Source organism: Hyperolius riggenbachi, chromosome 3 (genome assembly GCF_040937935.1).
Source record: "Hyperolius riggenbachi isolate aHypRig1 chromosome 3, aHypRig1.pri, whole genome shotgun sequence".
Lineage (NCBI taxonomy): Eukaryota > Metazoa > Chordata > Amphibia > Anura > Hyperoliidae > Hyperolius > Hyperolius riggenbachi.
Window position 1 is genome coordinate 427,257,605 of NC_090648.1, and position 8,983 is coordinate 427,266,587.

The following is an 8,983-nucleotide window of genomic DNA, read 5'->3' on the forward strand; positions in this document are numbered from 1 at the left end:
CTCTGATGTGCCTGCAACCGCCAGGAGCTGTTATCTGCCCTCCATAGCCGTTCTTCTACTTCCTGTTTCGGCTGCTGTTCTGCATGGAGGGGGAGGAGAGCACCAGAGGGGGACCCTAGGGGAGGGAGGAGTGAAATTGGATCTCCCTCCAACGACCAGCTTCCCACCCCCTTTTTACGCGAGCGATCATTCCCGGGGGGCAGAGCATCCTGAAGGTTGCCTCAGGCGGCAAAAAGTCTAGAGCTGGCCCAGACCAGAACTATTAAGTGTTACTGTTTTGGTTTCACTTTGTTAATAAAATGTCGGCGTCTCGCTGGCGCCGGCTCTCAAGTTTGGGAACAAGCTGTACCCATTCACCTTTCACTGAACGTCAGGATTCAGATGGAAATGAACGGCAGCGATGCAGTGATTGGTAAACAAACAATTACGTATATATACGCCTCTGGTGCTGAAGGGAAGTTTCCAGAGGCGTATATATACGTACCAGTGTATAGCACTGACATCTTCAGCAGCCTTGTACAGAATATATATTGTCTTGTCACTTAACTGTCCCTCAAAGGCGAAGCAGGTTGTTTTGGAGCTTAGCGCCGAAACTAGGCGCCCCATAGCAGCAATGTAATGCTATGCGGGGCGCGTAAGGGTAAATCAGGGCTCTGGAGGTTGCTGGCCCCCGAATTATACAGTCTCTCCATCTGAGTTGCAACAATTCGGAGGGGGGGGAAGTATTTAATGCCGCGGAGTTATGCGGCAGCAGAGAGAGCTGTCTTTCAGCTTGCCCTGCAGCCAACTCACCGGCGATGTGTACATATGTACACCTGAAAGGGGCTCACAGTCTGATCCATACTATAGTCATATGTGTTGTGTAGTGTATGTATCGTAGTCTAGGGGCAATTTTTTTCTATGGAGAAGCCAATTAACTTATCTGTATGCTTTTGGGATGGTGGGGGAACCAAAGTACCCAGAGGAAACCCACGCAGACACGGATAGTACATACAAACTCTGTGAAGATAGTGCACTGGCTGGGAATCAAACTGGGGACTCAGTGCTGCAAGGCAAGATTGCTAACCACTACCCCACCATGCTACCGGTATATAAATAACACATTTGTATGTATGTACATTAGGCTAACATGCACATGTATGTTATGTAACATACAACTGCTATACTGTAGATTCCATTTAGGACCTTTGCTTCTAGTGAATGACAGCATAGACAAAAGAGCCAAGCACAGGGTTCATTGTATAGCCACACAGTATATAATAAACACCACACACAATCCACGTAATCAGAGTTTATTAGTAGCTGGACAACATGGTTGGGGATAGAGACACGTGACTGGCCAGCCTGATGTTGTAGGAGGCATTTGAAAAGAATTTTTGCAGGACGGATCCAGCAGGTGCAGAATATCCCAAATACAGGACCCCCCGGGAGTTTGGCTGCAAATGAGAAAAAAATAATGTATAAGCATGGCATTTGAAAGCTCAGTAAAATCTTCAGTGTGTATCTCCTCCCAATAACATCATTAAGCAGAGTATACGCCATAAATAACATCAACTGGCAGCATGTACCTTCCCAAATGATATAATTAGACAGAGTGTTCCTCCAAATAATACAATTTGGCAGAGTGCCCCAACAAAGATCATAATTAAGCGGTGTGCACCACCCACATTAAATAATTAGGCAAAGTGCCTTCTAAACATGGGTGGTTGCATTATCTCCTGCAGTGATCCCCGCAGCACCTGGCTGGTTGAACTATTATACCAGTGTGGAGCACATATCACTCTGCATCACCTGGCACTGCAGACAGGTAGGACACACTGGAAGATCACCCCTGCCCTGTCTACTGCCTACATAGCAAACGGAATAATTGGTCATCTTGGAAGGGAGGAAAATAGGAGCATATATATATATATATATATATATATATATATATATATATATATATATATATATATATAAAACAGTATCTCTATTTATCACCTATGGCTGTATTAAGTCAGAGCATTATGCTTGTGCATAAAGACATATTAAACGTTATTAAAATGCTTATCTGCATGACCAGCTGGACTATTTACTCCCATGGGAGGCTCAGGGCACTACTCAGTGCTTACGTTAAAGCAATGAGCTATATCACTATGCAAAGTATTTGAGTCATAAGCCCTGAATGCTTTGGCATTGTATTGCCACTGCTTGTACACTAATCCAATCAATACTGATTGATATCTGCTACCGTAAATCCTCGTGTATTACTCAATGCAGTATAGAAAAGTAAATCTGGAGCATATTCAGTCTAGAGTTGGGCCGAACGGTTCGCCTGCGAACGGTTCCATGCGAACTTCCGTGGTTCGCGTTCGCGTCCCGCAGGCGAACCTTTGCAGAAGTTCGGTTCGCCCCATAATGCACATGGAGGGTCAACTTTGACCCTCTACATCACAGTCAGCAGGCCCAGTGTAGCCAATTAGGCTACACTAGCCCCTGGAGCCCCACCCCCCTTATATAAGGCAGGCAGCGGCGGCCATTACGGTCACTCGTGTGCCTGCATTAGTGAGAGTAGGGCGAGCTGCTGCAGACTGTCTCTCATAGGGAAAGATTAGTTAGGCTTAGCTTGTTCCTGGCTGCATACCTGTTCTGTGAACCCACCACTGCATACCTGTACTGTGAACCCACCACTGCATACCTGTTCAGTGAACCCACCACTGCATACCTGTACTGTGAACCCACCACTGCATACCTGTACTGTGAACCCACCACTGCATACCTGTACTGTGAACTCACCACTGCATACCTGTTCAGTGAACCCACCACTGCATACCTGTTCAGTGAACCCACCACTGCATACCTGTTCAGTGAACCTGCCACTGCATACCTGTTCTGTGAACCCACCACTGCATACCTGTTCTGTGAACCCACCACTGCATACCTGTTCAGTGAACCCACCACTGCATACCTGTTGTGTTCAGTGAACCTGCCACTGCATACCTGTTCTGTTCAGTGGACCCGCCACTGTATACCTGTTCTGTTCAGTGAACCCGCCACTGTATACCTGTTCAGTGAACCCGCCACTGCATATCTGTTCTGTTCAGTGAACCTGCCACTGCATACCTGTTCTGTGAACCTGCCACTGTATACCTGTACTGTTCAGTGAACCCGCCACTGCATACCTGTTCTGTTCAGTGGACCCGCTACTGTATACCTGTTCTGTTCAGTGAACCCGCCACTGTATACCTGTACTGTTCAGTGAACCCGCCACTGCATACCTGTTCTGTTCAGTGGACCCGCTACTGTATACCTGTTCTGTTAAGTGAACCCGCCACTGCATACCTGTTCTGTTCAGTGAACCTGCCACTGTATACCTGTACTGTTCAGTGGACCCGCTACTGTATACCTGTTCTGTTCAGTGAACCCGCCACTGCATACCTGTTGTGTTCAGTGAACCCGCCACTGTATACCTGTACTGTTCAGTGAACCCGCCACTGTATACCTGTACTGTTCAGTGAACCCGCCACTGCATACCTGTTCTGTTCAGTGAACCTGCCACTGCATACCTGTTGTGTTCAGTGAACCTGCCACTGCATACCTGTTCTGTTCAGTGGACCCGCCACTGTATACCTGTTCAGTGAACCCGCCACTGCATACCTGTTGTGTTCAGTGAACCTGCCACTGCATACCTGTTCTGTGAACCCGCCACTGCATACCTGTTCTGTTCAGTGGACCCGCCACTGTATACCTGTTCTGTTCAGTGAACCCGCCACTGTATACCTGTTCTGTTCAGTGAACCCGCCACTGCATACCTGTTCTGTTCAGTGAACCTGCCACTGTATACCTGTTCTGTTCAGTGAACCCGCCACTGTATACCTGTTCAGTGAACCCGCCACTGCATACCTGTTGTGTTCAGTGAACCCGCCACTGTATACCTGTTCTGTTCAGTGGACCCACTACTGTATACCTGTTCTGTTCAGTGAACCCGCCACTGCATACCTGTTGTGTTCAGTGAACCCGCCACTGTATACCTGTACTGTTCAGTGAACCCGCCACTGCATACCTGTTCTGTTCAGTGAACCTGCCACTGCATACCTGTTCTGTGAACCCGCCACTGTATACCTGTTCTGTTCAGTGAACCCACCGCATCAGTGCGCATACCTGTGCAGTTAAGTGAACCCACCTACCTACGTGAGTGCACGCAGTGTGATATACCACTCCGTGCATACCCGATATGGACAAAACAGGTAGAGGAAGAGGTAGTGCCAGAGCCAGAGGAAGGCCACCCGGCAGGTCTGCGCGAGGTCGTGTAAATGTAATTTCGTGTGGACCTGGCCCACAGTACAGTGCTCGGAAGAAGGCACGTCCCATCACCTCCCAAGATTGTCAGGACGTGGTTGATTATTTAGCGACACAGAACACTTCATCTTGCTAAGCCACCAGCGCTACTACTAGCACCACTTCCGCTGCATTTGACACTTCGCAAGAATTATTTAGTGTTGAAATCACTGATGCACAGCCATTGTTGTTACAGCCAGATGAATTTTCACCAGCTCATATGTCTGAGTTACGCGGCAACACTATGGATGTAACGTGTAAGGAGGATGAAGGACCTACTGATGGTGCATGTTTGGATTTGTCTGAGGCAAGCGAAGCTGGGCAGGATGATTACGATGATGACGATGATAGGGATCCTCTGTATGTTCCCAATAGAGGAGATGAAGAGGGGGACAGTTCAGAGGGGGAGTCAGAGAGTAGTAGGAGGAGAGAAGTTGCTGAAAGAAGCTCGGGCAGCTCTTCGTCAGAAACAGCTGGTGGCAGTGTCCGGCACCATGTATCGCCACCTATGTACAGCCAGCCAACTTGCCCTTCAGCATCAGCTGCTGAGGTCCCCATAGTGCCCACATCCCTGGGTGGCTCAGCGGTGTGGAAATTTTTTAATGTGTGTGCCTCAGATCGGACCAAAGCCATCTGTTCGCTCTGCCAACAAAAATTGAGCCGTGGAAAGGCCAACACTCACGTAGGGACAAGTGCCTTACGAAGGCACCTGGAGAAAAGGCACAAACAGCAATGGGATGGCCACCTGAGCAAAAGCAGCAGCAGCACACAAAAGAAAAGTCACCCTCCTTCTCCTCTTCCTCCTTCAGGTGCATCATCTGCTTCTGCCGCTTTCTCCCTTCCACCTTCACAGGCACCCTCCTCCACTCCGCCTCTGCCCTTGAGCGGTTCCTGCTCCTCTGCCCACAGCAGCAGTCAGGTGTCCGTGAAGGAAATGTTTGAGCGGAAGAAGCCAATTTCGGCCAGTCACCCCCTTGCCCGGCGTCTGACAGCTGGCGTGGCGGAACTGTTAGCTCGGCAGCTGTTACCATACCGGCTGGTGGACTCTGAGGCCTTCCGTAAATTTGTGGCCATCGGAACACCGCAGTGGAAGATGCCAGGCCGCACTTATTTTTCGAGAAAGGCCATACCCCAACTGCACCGTGAAGTTGAGAGGCAAGTGGTGTCATCTCTTGCGAAGAGCGTTGGGTCAAGGGTACACCTGACCACGGATGCCTGGTCTGCCAAGCACGGGCAGGGCCGCTACATTACGTACACAGCCCATTGGGTCAACCTGGTGGTGAACGATGGCAAGCAGGGTGCAGCGGACCAAATTGTGACACCTCCACGGCTTGCAGGCAGGCCTCCTGCCACCTCCTCTCCTCCTGCTACATGCTCTTCGCTGTCCTCCTCCTCCTTGGCTGAATGGCAGTTCTCCTCTCCAGCTACACAGCCCCAGCTCCGCAGGGCCTATGCTGCATGCCAGGTACGACGGTGTCACGCCATCTTAGACATGTCTTGTCTCAAAGCGGAGAGTCACACTGGAGCAGCTCTCCTGGCTGCTCTTAAGAAACAGGTGGATGAGTGGCTGACCCCGCACCACCTGGAGATAGGCAACGTGGTGTGCGACAACGGCAGCAATCTGCTTGCCGCTTTGCATATGGGGAAGCTGACACACATACCCTGCATGGCACATGTCATGAATCTAGTTGTTCAAAGATTAGTGGCAAAGTACCCTGGCTTAGCGGATGTCCTGAAGCAGGCCAGGAAGTTCTGTGGGCATTTAAGGGCGGTTTTACACAGCCATGGCACGCTTTGCGGAAATTCAGCGGAAAAACAACATGCCGGTGAGACGCCTCATTTGCGATAGCCCGACTCGCTGGAATTCGACCCTGCTTATGTTCTCCCGCCTGCTAGAACAGAAGAAAGCCGTCACCCAGTACCTCTACAACTACAGTAGAATGAAACAGTCTGGGAAGATGGTGATGTTCTGGCCCGACAACTGGACACTGATGAAAAATGCATGCAGGCTCATGCAGCCGTTTGAGGAGGTGACCAACCTGGTGAGCCGCAGTGAGGGCACCATCAGCGACTTAATTCCCTACGCTTACTTCTTGGAGCGTGCTGTGCGTAGAGTGGCGGATGAAGCTGCGAATGAGCGTGACCAGGAACCGTTACGGCAGGAACAGGCATGGGACCAATTTTCATCAGACCCAGCTGTTTCCTCAACACCTGCGGCAGCACAGAGGGGGGAGGAGGAGGAAGAAGAGAAGTCGTGTGCAGAAGATGAGTCAGACTCAGAGGATGATGAGCAAAGTGTTTCTTTGGGGGAGGAGGAGGAGGAGGGGACGGTGGCAGGAGAACACCCGCAGCAGGCGTCGCAGGGGGCTTGTGCTGCTCAACCTTCCCGTGGTATTGTTCGCGGCTGGGGGGAGGAGGTTGACTTACGTGACGTCACTGAGGAAGAGCAAGAGGAGATGGAGGGTACTGGATCCGACTTTGTGCAGATGTCGTCTTTTAAGCTGTCCTGCCTGTTGAGGGACCCCCGTATAAAAAACCTCAAGGGGAATGAGCTGTACTGGGTGGCCACACTACTAGACCCTCGGTACAGGCACAAAGTGGCGGACCTGTTACCAACTCACCTGAAGGTGGAAAGGATGCAGCACATGCAGAACCAGCTGACAACTATGCTTTACAATGCCTTTAAGGGTTATGTGACAGCACAACGCCAGCAAGGTACCACTGCCACTAATCCTCCTCCCGTGTCCACGCAGTCAAAGACAGGACGCTCCAGCGATCTCATGGTGATGTTGGACATGCGGACGTTCTTTAGTCCAACGCCTCGCCGTAGCCCTTCCGGATCCACCCTCCACCAACGCCTGGAACGGCAGGTAGCCGACTACCTGGCCTTAAGTGTGGATGTAGACACTGCTGTGAACAGCGATGAGAAACCCTTGAACTACTGGGTGCGCAGGCTTGACCTGTGGCCAGAGCTGTCCCAATTTGCCATCCAACTTCTCTCCTGTCCTGCCGCAAGCGTCCTGTCAGAAAGGACCTTCAGCGCAGATGGAGGCATTGTCACTGAGAAGAGAAGTCGCCTAAGTCACAAAAGTGTTAAGTACCTCACCTTTATCAAAATGAATGAGGCATGGATCCCGGAGGGCTGCTGCTCGCCCCAAGACTAAGTCAGTCCCCGCACACACAGCATCTCTGCCTGCACGCCGTGTGACTGGCTGCCTGGCCTGCCCCAAGAAGACTAAGTCGCTTCCAGTCCCTCCACACAGCATGTCTGCCTGCAGGCCGCTTGACTACCTTCTCCGCCACCACCAACAGGGTCGGGACTCCAGGCGGATTGCTGAATTTTTTAGGCCGCTGCTAGCAGCGGCCGCTGTAATAATTTTTCTGGTGCGTGTACATGACTGCCTAATTTTTCTGGCTGCACTGCGGGCAGCTGCAACAACAAAAGAAAAGGCATGTACATGCGCCCATTCCCCTTCGTGATCATTACCTTGCCGTGGTGAAGGGGCTTGCATATCACAATGAAGCAATGACCGGCGCCTACATGAGTGTCTCGGGGGGCACACAAAAGATAATAAGGTCGTTGCTTCATTGTGGTCAGACTAAATTTGATCAGCTGGACAGTCACTGTTCTGTCATTCAGCTACATCAGCCAGGCGACCATATGGGCTGTAAAGCCACCAAAACCTGCACTCTCGCTATGGTGCGCACCAGTCCAGCACGGCCGTCACTACACAAACAGCTGTTTGCGGTGCGTTACACGGTGAGTTTGGTGTGTCAGTGTGAAGCAGTACCTTAATTACACTCCCTGATTGATGTATACACATGCAAGATGTTTTAAAGCACTTTAGGCCTGTCATTTAGCATTCAATGTGATTTCTGCCCTTAAAACGCTGCTTTGCGTCAAATCCAGATTTTTCCCGGGGACTTTTGGCGTGTATCCCACTCCGCCATGCCCCCCTCCAGGTGTTAGACCCCTTGAAACATCTTTTCCATCACTTTTGTGGCCAGCATAATTTTTTTTTCCAAAGTTCGCATCCCCATTGAAGTCTATTGCGGTTCGCGAACTTTAACGCGAACCGAACGTTACGCGAAAGTTCGCGAACCCGGTTCGCGAACCTAAAATCGGAGGTTCGGCCCAACTCTAATTCAGTCTAAACGTTTAGTCTGACTTTAGTCCGTTTTAGACTGTTGGATGACAATCAGGCGTGTGTACGCATGCAAATGACTTGACGAGCGACTGATAACAGGCATTGTGCCCGATCCAACTGTCCGGTTTACATTGGCCTACGGTCAACTGATATTATGCAGTTGGTCCGTGTGTACAAGTCGTTTGAATGACTGTTAAACAACTTGTACTGCCCCAACATGCCGGACCAATCAATTTCCAACTGAAATCAATCAAATTAGTTAATTGTAGGTGATGGAAGATATCGATCAACAGCGGGTTGGGCGCAGGGCCGGGCCGACACATAGGCTCAGGAGGCTGGAGCCTCTGGGCGGAGCTCACTGCTGTGTGGGTGGGGCGCAAGGAGCAGGTCTGTGTATTGCCTGGCTTGCCGCCCACCACCCCTGCTGTGTATGCTGCACTCACCACTTTGCTGGCTGCAGTGCTGGCTGGCTGCTGGGGAAGACGAGCGGAACAGATGAGCTGTATATAATCAGCTTT

The 8,983-nt window shown here is 50.7% G+C and overlaps 1 protein-coding gene across 3 annotated transcripts in view; it reads right to left on the minus strand.

Annotated features, from left to right (window-relative positions):
• Positions 1-1,276: 1,276 nt before the first annotated feature.
• LMNTD1 (lamin tail domain containing 1) overlaps positions 1,277-8,983 on the minus strand; it is a 249,695-nt gene continuing 241,988 nt past the window's right edge. For all 3 annotated transcript variants that reach the window (XM_068277587.1, XM_068277585.1, XM_068277586.1), the window contains one exon: positions 1,277-1,436. In XM_068277587.1, the coding sequence (XP_068133688.1) occupies positions 1,296-1,436 (141 nt within the window). In that variant the 3' untranslated portion in view covers positions 1,277-1,295. The remainder of the gene's footprint in view (positions 1,437-8,983) is intronic.